This window comes from Chelonia mydas, chromosome 2, assembly GCF_015237465.2.
Source record: "Chelonia mydas isolate rCheMyd1 chromosome 2, rCheMyd1.pri.v2, whole genome shotgun sequence".
NCBI classification, from domain to species: domain Eukaryota; kingdom Metazoa; phylum Chordata; order Testudines; family Cheloniidae; genus Chelonia; species Chelonia mydas.
In genome coordinates this window covers 185,953,322-185,970,590 of record NC_057850.1, presented here as the reverse complement: position 1 = coordinate 185,970,590, position 17,269 = coordinate 185,953,322, and the positions used below count along the sequence as shown (strand labels likewise).

The 17,269-nt window shown below is 41.5% G+C and overlaps 1 protein-coding gene across 1 annotated transcript in view; it reads left to right on the top strand.

The window, feature by feature from the left end:
- The first annotated feature begins 12,826 nt into the window (after positions 1-12,826).
- LOC102929645 (collagen alpha-4(VI) chain) overlaps positions 12,827-17,269 on the top strand; it is a 104,544-nt gene continuing 100,101 nt past the window's right edge. The window contains 1 exon segment of the mRNA XM_007071233.3: positions 12,827-12,904. Within this exon segment, the coding sequence (XP_007071295.3) occupies positions 12,827-12,904 (78 nt within the window).

The window sequence follows — 17,269 nt, the reverse complement described above, 5'->3', positions numbered from 1 at the left end:
GAAATTAAAGATATAGAGTAATATATTCAGCTTCATGTACGTCAAGACTACGTCAAGTACGCTTCATTGTCTGTCAAGAAAAGAGGAACTTTTCTGAATTAACATAAATGTACCCCGGTATATTAAATTACATAAGACATTCAGTTTACCATTACTGAAATGCAGCTGTGACTGGGGTCACTGGAGGGGCCTCACTGAGATTACTCAATCAGAGCAAACCCCAAAGAATGGGGCAGACAATCTCTAAAACTACTGGGCTATTCTAATAATTAGATTCACCAATTGCAGGTACCATTGTTACCTCTGCTTGAGTGCAACATGCTCAGACAGTGTGGCCATGCAGCTGAGGTATCCTAGCTGTAGACTGTATTGTCACTACAAAGAGTGTTTAGACAAACCAGTCAACTGTGCATCGAAAAAACAAGTTGAATGACTGTCTTAAAAGTTTGTGATCAGTGTCAGTCTCACATAGACAAGGGCCACAGGTGTAAAGGGAGGCATTGTAAGCAGTGTCAGGGTTTGATCACCAGTGATGTAGACAGCCACCTGTGTTTTATGGATAGCATTAGAAAGCCCAAATCATCGGAAAAATATTTTTTTACAACTTTGAATGCATGCAGGAGACTGGGTTGCATGTGCCAAATTAAGTTTTTTGCTATGTTCCTAAAGCCAGAAAAATCCAGGGAATTTGAGGGTGGTGAGTGTCCTTCTACCTTTAAGACCTTTATTGGCAAAAAGTTCCAGGACTACACATTCCTAGTGCACTATTCCAAAGGTTACAATGCGTACTTCGTCATTAGACTGTTACTGAAGGAAAAGATGTGCATAGAACTGATAACTCAGGGTAGTAAACTAATGTGTGTGGAAATTAAGGCCCTGGGCATTCATTTTACAGACTCTTTAAACCTCTTGCCCATGAAGCTTAGCAAGCTCCTGCAGGCGATGGGGTTTGAAGGCTGCAAAGGGAATTGCCCACTTTTTTTAACACTTTAGAAAACTAAATTTACATGGGGGGCCTGTGCCCAGGGTGGAGAACTATGGCATAGATAGCATGATGCCTGGGGAGAAAGCAGAATTTCTTGACTGGTATCGGGACAACCGATATGAGATGTTTGACTTGCAGAAAGAGCTTGCATATTATCAGCAGGATGTCAACATTTTGAGATGTGCCTGTATAAAGGGAAGGGTAAACCCCTTTAAAATCCTTCCTGGCCAGAGGAAAATCCTCTTACCTGTAAAGGGTTAAGAACCTAAAGGTAACCTCGCTGGCACCTGACCAAAATGACCAATGAGGAGACAAGATACTTTCAAAAGCTGGGAGGAGGAAGAAAATCAAAGGGTCTGTGTCTGTCTGTAGGCTGCTTTTGCCGGGGACAGAACAGGAATGGAGTCTTAGAACAATGAAAAAGCACTCAGTTTTCTTACAAGAAGATTTTTAATAGAAGTAAAGGAATCACCTCTATAAAATCAGGATGGTAGATTCAAAACATAGAGAATCCCTCTAGGCAAAACCTTAAGTTACAAAAAAGACAGACAGAATAGTCATTCTATTCAGCACAGCTCTTTTCTCAGTCATTTAAAGAAATCATACCTACCTAGATTACTTACTAAAAGTTCTAAGACTCCATTCCTGTTCTGTCCCCAGCAAAAGCAACATACAGACAGACACAGACCCTTTGTTTTTCTCCCTCCTCCCAGCTTTTGAAAGTATCTTGTCTCCTCATTGGTCATTTTGGTCAGGTGCCAGTGAGATTACCTTTAGCTTCTTAACCCTTTACAGGTAAGAGGATTTTTCCTCTGGCCAGGAGGGATTTTAAAGGGGTTTACCCTTCCCTTTATATTTATGACAGCCTGTATCCTGTACAGAGAAGAGATCATGAAAATGACAAATGGGAGATATTGTAGCAAGAGGCCCTGGTAAATTCAGAGGTAAAATTGTGTATAGATCCTTTCTGGTACAGAACGCTGGCATCTGTCTCCTGTCTCCATGTACAAGTTTGGTTTTTTTGTGGCCTAACACAGTAGCTCTTCTCCCTCCAGACAACTATCACAGGCAGAAGAGATATTTGACGCCCTCTATTCAGTGGCTATTGTATACCGCTCACAAAGAAAATATACAGATACGGCATGCTTTACAGGGTGGGGAATTACAGGTAAGCCCCTGCTTTCTAGACGGTTATACTGTCGTTGATGGGGTATGCACAACCTTGAGTTTAACAGGTGTTTTTACCAGGGCTGTGTCACCTGTTGTGAAAAAGCACAGAACCCTGTGACAGGGACAACTTTGGACAACAGTGTGAGTGTCTTGCAAGCATGCAAAAAATGCGACTGGTCTCTGGCAATACCAACATCTTCATAGCCTGTTTCACCACTGCTTAGGCCCACTTAGAACTAGACAACATGCTAGACAGGCTGCAAGAGCAGTGCCTGTACCATGACACTGACTCTGTGAAAAGGGAGGGTGACTGGAACCCTCCTCTGGGGGATTATTTAGGGGAGATCCCGCCAGATCAACACATCACCAAGTTTGTGTCAGCTGGCCCAAAAACATATGGGTACAAGCTATCAGAAGAAAGGCCTGTATGAAAGTCAAAGGGATTACCCTGAATGTAGCAAACTGTGAAAAGATCAACTTTGAAAGATCTAGTCCTGGACTATAGTGTGGCCCTGGGAGAGAACACCACAAAAAAAGATAGAGGTGCAGCAGCCCTCTATCATAAAGAACAAAAATCAGTGGCAAATAGAGACCAAGACCCTTAAGAAAATGCAGAAAGTAGTTTACAACAAGAGGGTCCTTGGAGAAGGGTTTAAAACGCTGCCCTACAGCTTTTGAAAATGGATACGAGGTGGAACACCCCTTTTCTGTGATTCTCACAGGGCCTACAACTGTGGGAAAAGTTATTTTATAAAAAATGCATTGGATAATGCTAAACGTTGTGTGTTATGCTTGAGAACATTGTGTGGTGTTACAGTTGCTGGCAACCTCCGTATAAAGAACTACTTGGTAAATATCCCTTTATCAATTTTGTGGAGGGGCTGCCCGATACTTTTGGTGACCACTTGTTTCCTACCAATAAAGTAAATATGATTATTGTAGCCGATCTGAAGAACTCTGCTTGTGAAAGCTATGAAATCAAGAGAGCCTTTACCAAGTACGTGCATCACAGGAACCTGAGCATTATATAATAGTTCAGAACGTATTTTGTCAGGGGAAAAGAGTCGCACGATGAACCTAAACAAAGGTACATGGTTCTGTTCATAAACCCCAGTGATAAATTACAAATCGTTATGATTGCTTGGCAAATGTACCCTGGCAAAGCACAATCCTTTCTAGAAGCTTTTGAGGATGCTACCAAAAGACCTTATAGCTACCTGGTGGTGGATTTAAATGCTTCCACACCAGAAGCTTACAGACTAAGAATCAGTCTTTTCCCTCCAGACTGGCCAGTGGCTTATACTTTTGAAAAGAACAACAGCTGGGTATAAAAAGAGACGAATTATCAGCAGGCCCTTTTTAACAGCCGGGGTTGCTGACTGAAAACCTGTCTAGCTGCATGAAAAGAAACCTGGTCCTTTTAAAATTACTTATCAAATAGTCCCTGCAGCAAAGGAAGGTTAAACTGTGTTCGGCCTTTGACGATTTAGTAGCAGCCATCTCAGAAATAGCACTCAATACCTTGAAAGAAAACATACCTTTGACACAGAATCAAGCGCGCATGCTGAAAAAGACACGCTTATAAAAAAAAAAACAAAAAAAACTTTGTAATAAAAGGGTTTCACTTAAAAGAGAGCTTCCTCTGGTGAAGCAGTCTGGGGGGTTTATTGGACCTCTTAAGTTTTGCTATCCCTCTGATAACGGGGCTTTTGACTAATCGATAATGGAGTGTGCCAAAAAAGTGTACGTGGTTCCTAGCCACCAACTGGAGCAATAACGGCTCCCCCTCCGTCACAGGAAAATATCAGAACGACCGCAACTCACTTACTGGATGTTGAAATGAAGTCTGTTCTTCAGAGGACTGACTTGGCCGAATATGAAAAGGCTAAACTTTACAGAGCCATGCTTCAAAAGTACCTAACATACATGAAGCAGAGCGAAGCGGATAAAGGGAAAATAAGTTTGTTTTTACTGGAACAGGAACATAGTGTGATTGCCAAACCCCCAGAAACACCAAAGACCTCAAACTCTGTTGCTTAGGAGGTGCTGGATAACACAAATAAGTGTTATAAGAAAAATGCATTAATATTGCTAAATAAGCTGGGCCAGGATAAAAATATCTCTTCTTGGAAAGATAAAGAGCCTTTTGTGTACAGAGGCTCTGTGGTTAATGGTTCTAACATGCTCCGCTTAGTCAGAGCCGTCACCCAGACGCACCCTGTTCCTAGCAGACACGTACCTAAAGGATGGGGATGTGTTTATGAATGCCATGGCAGAACGGAACTTACCATCTTCTGTCATGGGCAATGTGGCCAACAGAGATCTTTTTGGAATGCCCGAAGGTCTTGACCGCCGACACCAGGGTGGATTGAGAAACAGTGACCCCTTTTTTGCCATCTAAAAAATGAAAATTGGCTAAAAGATCCAAATGGCTGTGTAATGTTTTTATGTTCTAAAAAAAATTAAAACTGGTAATGTTCTGCTTTAAATAAAGCATTTCTATACTTTTCCAAAAAAATTTAATATCTGTGTACTTTTTCTGAATTTAAAAAAACAAACAACCCATCAAACATCAATTGCCTTTAAACCCCTCACCTGGGGTGCTTTATTGAGTAACATGGCTATGAAAATCATTGCAAGATATACATGTCTGGATTTGTTGAAACATGTTTTGAGCAAGGCTAGGCATGCCCAAGAATTTACATTTTATATTTTTTTACAAAATTAATCACCATCCGGTCCTTTTGCACTAAGTCATTAGAATACAATTTTAAAATCTGCTCAAAAGATAAACCCTTACTATGATATAAGAAAAACACACAGTGATAGCCGCAGGCAATGGAGTGTGGGTCTTGTAATCGTCTAGTGTGAAACGCAATGTTGGTGGCATTTTTGTTTAAAAAATTCATAATGCTTTTATAGAACAACACAGTGTTCAGGGGATGCCCGTATGAGCCAAAAAACATGGTTATGCTCCACCAGATACAAGGCGAGCCAATGTTCAGCCAGTTGGTTGTGTGGATGTGTGTTGACCACCAAACCTAGGGGTCTCTGAGACAGCTTGTCGCCCGGGAGCCAATCACAAGGGAACACATCTAAGCAATTCTTTTTCGTGTAAGGATCCGCTAATAAAACACGTGAGAGCTGCACAGCGTCCATGTTCACATGTAGTCAAACAGAACATTTCGCCTCTGCTTTCTCTCTGATGTTGTCAAAAACCCCCTACACGATCATATTGACAGTGGCCGTCAAAGCCTTCCTAAACGTATTTCTGCTCTCAGGATCCCAGTTTTAATCTGGGAATAGTGATTGGCACATTCCTGGTCAGGAGACAGGTCAAAGGCTATAAGGTGGGTAGAAAGCTGGCTAGATTGTCGGGCTCAACGGGTAGTGATCAATGGCTCCATGTCTAGTTGGCAGCCGGTGTCAAGTGGAGTGCCCCAGGGGTCGGTCCTGGGGCCGGTTTTGTTCAATATCTTCATAAATGATCTGGAGGATGGTGTGGATTGCACTCTCAGCAAATTTGCGGATGATACTAAACTGGGAGGAGTGGTAGATATGCTGGAGGGGAGGGGTAGGATACAGAAGGACCTAGACAAATTGGAGGATTGGGCCAAAAGAAATCTGATGAGGTTCAATAAGGATAAGTGCAGGGTCCTACACTTAGGATGGAAGAATCCAATGCACCGCTACAGACTAGGGACCGAATGGCTAGGCAGCAGTTCTGCAGAAAAGGACCTAGGGGTGACAGTGGACGAGAAGCTGGATATGAGTCAGCAGTGTGCCCTTGTTGCCAAGAGGGCCAATGGCATTTTGGGATGTATAAGTAGGGGCATAGCGAGCAGATCGAGGGACGTGATCGTTCCCCTCTATTCGACACTGGTGAGGCCTCATCTGGAGTACTGTGTCCAGTTTTGGGCCCCACACTACAAGAAGGATGTGGATAAATTGGAGAGAGTCCAGCGAAGGGCAACAAAAATGATTAGGGGTCTAGAGCACATGACTTATGAGGAGAGGCTGAGGGAGCTGGGATTGTTTAGTCTGCAGAAGAGAAGAATGAGGGGGGATTTGATAGCTGCTTTCAACTACCTGAAAGGGGGTTCCAAAGAGGATGGCTCTAGACTGTTCTCAATGGTAGCAGATGACAGAACGAGGAGTAATGGTCTCAAGTTGCAATGGGGGAGGTTTAGATTGGATATTAGGAAAAACTTTTTCACTAAGAGGGTGGTGAAACACTGGAATGCGTTACCTAGGGAGGTGGTAGAATCTCCTTCCTTAGAGGTTTTTAAGGTCAGGCTTGACAAAGCCCTGGCTGGGATGATTTAACTGGGAATTGGTCCTGCTTCGAGCAGGGGGTTGGACTAGATGACCTTCTGGGGTCCCTTCCAACCCTGATATTCTATGAAAGGCAAACAAGGTGTAACCCTGTGCAAACTCCTCACAGTCAATTAACAGAGAATGATCTTTCATGTGTTTACCAGCCATCTGTACCAGATTCATGTATTCTCTCACGCAGTGTCCGGCCTTGAAGTCTGGTTGCAGAGGCTTGGTTGGTATATGTTCACCATCCACATACCAGGCCACAAAATTAATACCATGATGTTTAAAATGAAAGGGGTTTTTAGTGTAACTTCCACTAAAGGCATCATTATCCACAAATCCTAGGACAAGCATTTTGGGTAACTGTCCCAAGAACAGGTTCTCCTGTTTACTGACCCTGCTGCTCACAGGGATGCTAAACACTTTCTTTCCCACATGGTCCACGGGGTATTTAGCATTAGCAGTAAGCAGGGCCTCCACATGCCCCAGACGGACGCCCGGGGCCACCCTTACTCCCTTCACAAAAAGGGATGCTGATACAATGAGCAGTTTAAAGCCTTCGGCTGCACTGCATATTAAACAGAAGGTATCTTTACTGCACATCAGTTTAATTTTCACATCCACACCATTCAACAAAAGTTTTTTCTTGAAAAAACAGGTCTCTGTGTAGGTGACCCAGCAGCTCTATTGTTCTGCTCAGGGCAGTCAGCTTTGCCCGCCACACAAACCCTAGATTCCCGCCATCCAACTCCATTTCTTCATGTTGTCTTGGCGTGTCTTGGAGATAGGTGACCTGCTCTGCAGCTTTTGGGGGATGTGGTTCAGACCTGGGTCTGTTTGCAGCAGGCTAGCATGTCTGGCTCAACAAGGCAGGGTTCTGAAGTCCCATACTGGCAGGGAAAATGGGCTCAGAGGTAATTCCAGCATATCAGGTGACAGTCCCAAGGGGGTCTCTGTGACCCAACCTGTCACAATAGGTACAGCAGCCTGTTTAAATCCATATAATCTATGCCATTCCCTGCTATAAAAAAGTCAATGTGGGGCAGCCTCTGTAATGGCCAATGGAGGCAGCACCTCGATGTAGATGCTTTTCTCGATGCTGGTCTGCATAAGGGCTATTTGGAACAAGGCTAGTTCGGATTTGGTGAATAAAAGCCATGTTGGTTAAAATATCTCTTTTACCAGGCAGAGAGCATCTCCTCTTTTGCCCAGGCTTCCTCTTGGACTTTCGCTTATGGCCGGGCCTGCGCATTAAAACCCTTCTTTTAAAGGGTTTTGCAGGTATGACTCATTTCTCTTTCTCTTCCTCCTTTTAATGTACATCAGCCCCAATCCCTCCTGTGTAACTGGATTCCCCACCTTCTGCAGAACAGCACGGGAGAAGTGGTTTACTATGTTTTGAACAGCGGTTTTTACTTGGGGTTTAATAATCTCTAGCCCCCTCCTCAAAAGCAGTATGGCGTTTCAAGAGACGCTATGGAATATTCCGCCCATGTGAGCCCCGTACATCACGGGGGGGGCCCATGATATCCAGGAAGGGCATATCCAGCCTGGGCTTTGTCATCGTTGCTGTAGACAGTGGGGTCACCATAATTTTTTAGGGTCACCATAGCGCTTTGCTTTTTAGAAACCTCGCTCTCTCCGGGGATGCAGGTGCCGCTTGATGATCACCTTGCCAAAGCGAAATTAGACGTGTCTGTTCTGATCTGTCTTTATTTCAATGGTGATGGTGTTTGTTTACTGACAGGGACGTAATGAGGTTTATCGTAGGTGATGGTGACAAACTCATTGTTCCTTCCTCGGACGGGGACACAGTGTTATGGAAAAGTTCCCCACAAACTGGTGTTTTACGATATCAGTGTATAGATACAAGGAGTTGAAACCCGCTGTGATATCTGCCAAGAAGGGGATTTTTTTGGACGCTGTGCGTGGGGCCCAGATCCAGAATGTTAGCTAGCTCCCTGCTGGTAGAAAACATAAGTAAAATCGGCAGATTTAAGTCTAACTTTTCTGCCCACAGGGTCATAGTTCACGACACCTCATGCAGTCCAGGATGATGAGTTATGGTACTGTTCATATGATCCAGTAATTCAGGTGTGGATGAGTAATAACCTCATCGTAGGATGAAACGCCACACCATATCTCCAAAGGTGATTTTGAAAGGGGTGTCTTTTGTTGATAGCGTTCCAGCTGTGTGGGTACGGTATTTCCACTAACCCCACCTCCCAGGCACCCAGGAGATCCAAGGGCTTAATTAGCTTCGAGCTGGTGTTTTGGGGAAAAATCGCAGGGCTGGCATTGCTGGGCAAAGTAATGTAACCCTCTCCCTCCTGGAGGAATCGTTTTTGTTTTCATCTAAATGTCATAGAGTTGAGAGGCTTCCACTCAGCTGTTAAATGTATCGGGCCACCCCCAACCATTTCACCAGTAGCTGCTTTTTTCTCCCTTTTCCTTTCTCCACTAGAACTTTTTCAATCCTGTCTCATTTGGGGTTTACTTTTCGTAATTCTTCAGGGTAAAAAGATCCAGTAACCATCTCACCCTTGTAATCTTTTAATTGGTATACAGATCTCTGGCCCCTAGTTAAGGCTTCATCCACTATGAATATCTTATCGGTAAACATTTGTTCATAACCTTTTTCAAAACCTCACGTGGTCACCTTTTCTAAAAGGGGCAACAACTGGTTTTATTTTAAAACTGTCTCTGTAAGCCGTTTTCCATACCTTCAGAAAACTTGAAGGGTTAACATCAGTGGGTCTTGTATGTATAGTTCTGTGAAAGCTCTGGTTGTAACTCTTTATAAGGTCAGGTAAAACATTGATGTAGCGAAAGGTGTTATGGGCTGTAAAATATCTCCACATCCTAGTTTTTAAAGTTCTGTTGAATCACTCCACAACCCTTGCTTTGACTTCATTATTAGTAACAAAATGGTGAATGTCATGCTGCTTTAACAATCTGCTTAAAGGTTTGTTTAAAAATTCTTTTCCCCGATCGCTTTGTAATTTTTTAGGCATGCGACCTTCACTGAAAATAGCTTTAAAGGCCTTGGATACCTCACCACTCATCTTGTCTTTTAGGCCTAAGGCCCAGGCATATTTGGATAAAATGTCTATCACTGTTAAGATGTACCTAAAACTGCTGTTGTGTTTGGAGAACTGGTGCATATCCACCAAATCTGCCTGCCATTGCGCATCCACATCTGAAACAATGGTCTGGTTTCTTTTAAAATGTATTCAAGCCTGTTTGTGTAAAGTGTAAGCATCCTCGTCTGAAAGCCAAGCTCTTGCTTGTCTTCTATTTAAAGTTTTACTATGCTTTTTGGCTGCTTGAAAAAGAGGGTTCACCCTGCTGAAGCTCCCATCTTCCCTGGGGGTGTAATATATTTTCTTTAACAGAGCCATCTGTGTAGACATGACTGTTACTTGTACCATCTTTCCATAACACAAGTATGGCAGAGACACATTCATATTGATAAATTTAAACAAGTTTTATTAATCGCCTGGTTTAACATGACCTTTTACAGCTGCCTGTGAAAATGGACACAATGACCCCTACCGTTAGGGAGTCTGAGCTGGTTCATTCTTCCATTTTGTCCTTTTCTGGATTTTCCTCTTCAGATCTGTGTCTCAGACATGAGCAAACACAGCTGATGCATGATATAGTTACTCCCACAGGGCAACCGATGTGTAAGTTCTCAAAGGCCTCTAGAAAGGCATTGTCGAGCTGTCGAGATCTTTTTCAGAAAAGAAACAGTGTAAGCCCCCACTTGTTTTTAGATTTACACAACCCGGGGTAGATTCCTAACCCCATTACACCCCATCCTCAACCATCACTTCTTAATTGTTCATTTACCTGAGTGATGTCGTCTTCCATTCACCTTGTCTACCGGTGACTCCCATGAGCCTTCCTCCATAGCGGTGGACAACAAGAGGCCATCATGCTCGTCGGTCTTCCTCACTTCGGGGTTGGGTTCCAGTGTATCCATAAATGGCTGGGCCAAAGGGCTACCCATGGCTGCTCCCTCCTCCTCTTCAGAACTGTCACTGATGTAGCGCTTTCTCCGCAGACGGTTGAAGGCCCTTGGAGCTAAAACAAAATCTGAAGATTGCACAGGGGTGGTGAAGGAGTCCATGTTTCCTCTCAGACTTTCCACAATTTTTAAAACATGCGTTCTTGGAATGAAATGGCATCTTCCGCATGGTGCTGGGACTTCCTGGGGCAGTGCTATGCTCTGATTGGTAGGGGGAGCTCTTAGAGGAGTCACATGACCCTCTCTGGGCAGGTCATCCCACCCCAGAACTCCCCCATGATTGGTCAAATCTGCTCTTGGGGAGGTCCTCTGGTTGAAACCCAGCCTGATTGGTAGAGGGAGGTGGAAGAAGTTCTTAGAGGGGTCACATGAGACCCTTTGCTTTTGGTCTTGTGTCAGTCTTGACCCCAGAAGTAATACTCCCAGGGGGCGGGTCTTAGGGTGACAGGTGGGTAGGGCCTACATTTGATTGATGGTAGGCCCCTTATACTACTCACAGTGAAAGGGAAATACCTCAGGGCACAAATTTCCAAAGAATTAACCGAATCAAAAAATAATATGGTAATACTACATTCCATTCATGAGGCTTGATTTTCAATGTTGCTTAGAGTATGTGTTGCCACTTATAACTTTTGAATTAAAAAATCTCAATTCGTCTGTACCAAAGGTTTGATGTGACTTTATGCAGTGCTCTGTAGTTTCACTTTTATAAATAGATTTCTTGGTAGTGGAAAGTGGTTTTTTTTTTTTTGGAAGAAATTACGAGGGAAAGGAAATTAAAGTGATAGAATATAGAAATTAAAGCTATAGAATAAGACATTGAGCTCCATGCACGTCAAGATTACCTATGAACTTTTCTGAATTAACAAGTATCATGGTATATTTAACGTGGCTTGTGTAGTCATGGCACAGTGCTGGGAGAGAGCTCTAAAAACCCACCTCCACAAGGGGCGTAGCTACCAGAGCTTGGAGCGCGGCTCCCACCGCTGGTGCACTATCTATACTGTCATGTTACAGTGCTGAAACTTGCAGCACTCGGCTGCTGTTTTTTCATCCCCTGAGCGAGAAAGTTGCAGCGCTGTAAAATGCCAATGTAGACAAGCCCTGAGATTACTCAATCAGAGAAAAACGCAAAGAATGGGGCAGTCAATCTCTAAAACTGCTGGGCTATTCTAATAATTAGATTCACCAAGCCAGCAACAACACATGTTCTGTGTGTATATAAATCTCCTCACTGTATTTTCCACTGAATGCATCCGATGAAGTGAGCTGTAGCTCACGAAAGCTTATGCTCAAATAAATTGGTTAGTCTCTAAGGTGCCACTAGTACTCCTTTACAGTTTCTACAATACCTTACTGTTTACCCCAGAACCACAGTTCCCTTAAAGCAACCCAGCCCTCGGCTCCCACCCAGAGAGCCAAGTCAAATATGGTGAGGATTATTTAAAATCTTATTCACCATATATAAAGTTCTACTAATCCCAATGGATCGGACACATTATCCAGGTCAATGAATATTTCAGCTCTTACCCAAATCCATGCTTATAGCCCATTCTTATTAACTAAACTAAAAGATCTCTTAAAGAGAGTATTGTGGTTAAAAGATCATTATACATACAGCTATGAAGAAAGTTCTTGGGTCAGTTACATAGTAGAGATAGTGAGCTGCTGATTTGTAGAAAGTTCTTCCAGAATCAGTTCTATAGGTTATAGTCCCATAGGCAATCCATGTGCAGAGTCTGTTTTAAATTCTTCCATGAGAAATAATCCAGTCTGGAACTGAAGATCTCAGTCTTGTGACTCAAACTTCCCCTAGTAAAACTCAAGCAGACTTGAGATGAAAAAAGGATCAGGTGCCAGAGTTCTTGTATAGATCTCTGGCAGGCTGTGATAGCCTCTTGACAGCAGGTAACACACAGACAAGGAAATGTATATTGTTGCTTTAACAGTTATTTCCTATGTATAAACAAATAATTAGTTGCACTGATTAGCATAAGGCCATTAACCATCCAAAGATTAATCAGTAGCTTACTACTAACTTCAAAGAGAAATATAAAGACAATATTATTTACACCAAGTTTCATCTAAATGTTAATATGCCCTTTTGATCTCTGAATCAATAGAATATAGTAACAGACAAATAGAAGTTTACCATCTACAAGCTGATAAAATTACATATATTTCTCCATTACTAAGCAGATGTTTGGTGTCAGATCCTCTGCTATGGCCAAGGTCCACAGTGCACAACTCAGGGGCAAAGGGAAGGGTTACAAAGCTCATCAGAGCCCCCCAGTGCTGCGCTAACAAAGTCACAGAGGGCCATGTACATGCAGGCCGTGTCTCCAATGGGCATTGCAGAAACTTCTGGGTTGGGAGCAGAACTACTGCTCATTCCAGAGGTAAGAGAGGGAACCTCACCCTTCCCCAGGGACAACAATTTGGTGCAAACTCAGGTTTTCTCACTCCCCAGATCTTTCTTGTGAGATTTTCTGTGGGAGTGGGTGATCCAGGCTGATATTACAATTGTTATGCCCCTTGTATGAGGACACCTTTGCACCTAAAAGCAACCCTTCATAGTATGTATCAATATAGTGATTGGAGCTAGTCTAAGAAACTTTGACAGAACCATATTCCATTGCAGCTCCATCCAAATGCTTTGTAAAATCAGATCGATTTCTTTAGGACTTCGTTTAAGAAAAAAATGGCAAACAGTTCTAACAATGTGAATGTCTCATTTGGATATGTTCAGAACTAGTGGTAGTGATTTTTTTTTGACTTTGCTTTATTATATATTAGACTATATAATACTATTTTTAAAAACTCAGTACTGAAATAAAACATTTTGAATGACCCCAAACAATTTCTCTTGTGAATTTTCCTTTGTGGAAAGTTTTTGAAATGTTCAGTTTTTGCTCTGACTCAGAACGAAGGCAGACATTGAAATCTCAAAATCCTTTACACAATGGAACTTTCATCTTTTGTACAGCTCTAACAGTAATAAGATTTTCATGATTAATGTTTACATCTATATCTCCTTCAATTCTACCTTAGCTATGACATGCAGAAGTTCACAAATCATCTTTCATAACAGTGACACACCTAACTGCTCTTTCTATTACATATCCGACAAAGTATCAGCCTCCCCACTCTCTCCAGCACTTTTCACTTACTGTGCTGTGTCTTCAAAACAGCATGAGACTTTCCAAGATGGCTGCTTGGTGCTTATCACTCTAGCAACAGCTATAGTTGTTGTAATGCTGATGGCTACAAAGCTCTTAAGCTCCAGCTTGATTATGTGAACTCCTTTACATTTTTGCTCCAAGAATCCACAGCCAAATCCTCATTCAGATAAAAGTCCCATTGGTTTGAACAGGAATTTTGCCTGACTAAAAAAGATTACTCCAAATAACTCAAAGTAAATCATTCACTTAACTTTATGTAAAGGTGTATCAGAAAATGTCTTCACATTATACACACTTCCCAGGCATATGATGAATTAACCACATGTAACTCACCCTCACAGATAAAAGAGGCAAACACAGGTAGATATGTATAGTCTACTATCTGCTTATCTCTACAAGAGACTACAATTAGCTGAATTTGCAGATAAAATAAGAACCAGGAAACATTCTAGATCTTATCTTACCTATATAAACTAGCTCTCTACCCCAGGGAAATATCTGAAGTTGCCTGCTGATGTTTAGGAGAGAGGTGAACAACATGTCAAATCATATTATTAGTGTACTGAAAAATAATCTACTGTAAATAGTGCAGCACACTTATAAAAAGCTATCTGTTCCTAACATTTGCTGGTTTTGTTTCTTATTAGAAATAGATTTTATGGCTCTTAGTCAAAGCTCTTAAATTTTTTTTTATGTACAACATATATGTAAGACTACTTATCAATGCCCGTAACAGGTGGGAACAGGAATATACATTTAGTTCTGTAGTTTCCCAACAACAATGAAACTTCTCCAATTCTAGGCTGGCCATGTTTTGTGAAGATATTTTTGAAAACAGTGGGCCGGATTCTCCTCTCTCTTTCACAAATTTTTCACCAGCATTACCCCTGATTTACAACATTGTAAATGAGAGGAAAATCAGGACCTGTGAACTCACTTGGGTCAGAGTTTTGTATTGTGAGGATTGTAGGAGCAGGGCCTTTATATTAAAAACAAATATATAATCAGAATTGTTAACAAAAGAAGAATGGCAGCTCTCTTTGCAATTGTTCCAAACACTCTCTTATTCTTGAGATCTCAATTCCATAGCATGAATTCAATAGCTCATGCTTTCTGTATCCATTACTTCCACTTTATCTTTACACTTTATCTAAACAAGCCCTTTGAGCTTGCTTACTTGTCCTGTCTCCATTGCTGCCAGATCTGAGCTATATTTCAAATGTTACTTTCAGATCCAGAAATCATAGGAGACCTTGTCCTCCTCAATCATTTTTACACAGCTCACACAAGATTCCCCCATTCTATTATTATGTAACCCTTGTTTTTCATTTCTATTATAAATAAGCAACAAAGCATCATTTTTATTTGAAATGCTTAAAGTAAAGAAATAAAGGAAGAGTGTTTCTGTGCTGATTCATGTAAAAGTTAATAAATTAGAACTCTTTAGTGGTAGCTTTAAGGCCTGTAATTTTGGTGAGGAGCCACCCTCTAAAAACCACATTTAGATTGGCCCTTTTGAGGCACCTCCATTTGGACACCCACAATCACAAGTCAGAAATTAGCCTTAATTTTGTTAATATTACAGTAGCCCCCAATAATCAGGGATCACAGCCCTATTGGGCTGGGCACGATACAATCACATCGTAAGATTGTTCCTGCATTGAAGAACTTGCAAACTATGGCCTTGATCCTACAATGAGCTATGCACAGGCATCGATTTCCCATCCCTTATGGGGCTCATTGCACGACTGAGTCCAAGAAAAAACAGAATATGGGCAGACTAAGAGACTTCTGGCAGTTCTAAAATTTTACCACAAGCCCAAACACAAAAGCACAGATACTCATACCAAGGGTCCCTATGGCACAAAGAACCCTTCAACTCACATAGATCAGACTAGATCAGTGATTCCCTACCATGGGGATAGGCAGAGGTCTTCCGGGGGTATGTCAAATCATCTGGGTCAGGGGTAGGTAACCTATGGCACGCGTGCCAAAGGCGGCACGTGAGCTGATTTTTTCAGTGGCACTCACACTGTCCGAGTCCTGGCCACCGGTCTGGGGGGCTTTGCATTTTAATTTAATTTTAAATGAAGCTTCTTAAACATTTTAAAAACCTTATTTACTTTACATACAACAATAGTTTAGTTATATATTAAAGACTTATAGAAAGAGACCTTCTAAAAATGCTAAAATGTATTACTGGCACGCAAAACCTTAAATTAGAGTGAATAAATGAAGACTCGGCACACCACTTCTGAAAGGTTGCTGACCCCTGATCTAGGTATTTGCTTAGGCTACATAAAAAGCACTAGCGAAGTCAGTACAAATTAAAATTTCATACAGACAATGACTTGTTTATACTGCTCTATATACAATACACTGAAATGTAAGTATATTATTTATATTCCAATCTATATATTTTATAATTATATGGTAAAAATGAGAACGGAAGCAATTTTTCAGTATTAGTGGCTGTGACACTTCTGTATTTTTATGTCTGATTTTATAAGCAAGTAGTTTTTAAGTAAGGGGAAACTTGGGGTACACAAGACAAATCAGACTTCTGAATGGGTACAGTAGTCTGGAAAGGCTAAGAGCCACTGGCCTAGATGATCATGATGGTCCCTTCTGACCTTAAAGTCTGTGATTTCAAATGGTAACTCACTTTTACATCTGTTCCTTGTTAGAGATGGGTCTGAGCTGCAAAAGTCAGATCCAGATTATGATTATTATCCCTATATTTCTTTGGTTTTGCTCATTATGGAGAGAAGATCTAGCTGCCAAACTTTAACTTGGATCTGGGTTCAGAGTCTGAAACTCTCATGCTCCCGCAGGGAAGATTAGCTGGCGTGTGACAGGAAAGATCTGTCCCTAAAAAGGTAGCCGTTTTTCAATCTGGGGCTTTCGCTCAATACCCTGAGGCCCTTCAGTCTTAATTTTGAAAGATACTATCCTTCTGGGCCTGTAATTCAGTCATTAGACTGCTCTTTTAAAAGAAAAGATAAACATAAAAATCCTTCAGCATCAAAGCTTTAGCGTGTGGCCCTTCTGTGGGCTGTTGTTTACACTAACAGTAGCATAGGAATATACATTTTCAGTCTCTTGCGTGCAGATACTGTAAGGAAAATACCTGCTCCTATCAGCTGGTTTGTGTTTACCTTCAAACTATTTTATCTGCAGGAAAATATTTAAACTGGACAACTGGTATTAGATATGAAAGAGTAGAATTTGCTTGAAATAAAAACCGCTCTGCATCAAAAACCTCAATGCATAGCACACAAGATCTGAAAGTAACATACTATAATAAAGCAGATTTGCCAGGTAAAGTATTAAAAATGATGAATCTGAAAGTCCGTGAGACTCTATCGGAATTTAGTTATCATACCATTTGGCAAGAGAAATGAATATTTCAATACTTTGCAATAAGTAATCATTTTTTAAAGTAAATGAATGAATACAACAGCATTTTTTTAAAAGTAAAGTCAGGTAGTCAGGATTAAGGCATTCCCAATCTAATTTGTTTAAGAATTCCATTGTCACCCCTTATGTATGGAACATCACAACCGAAGGCGAGTCTGTGTA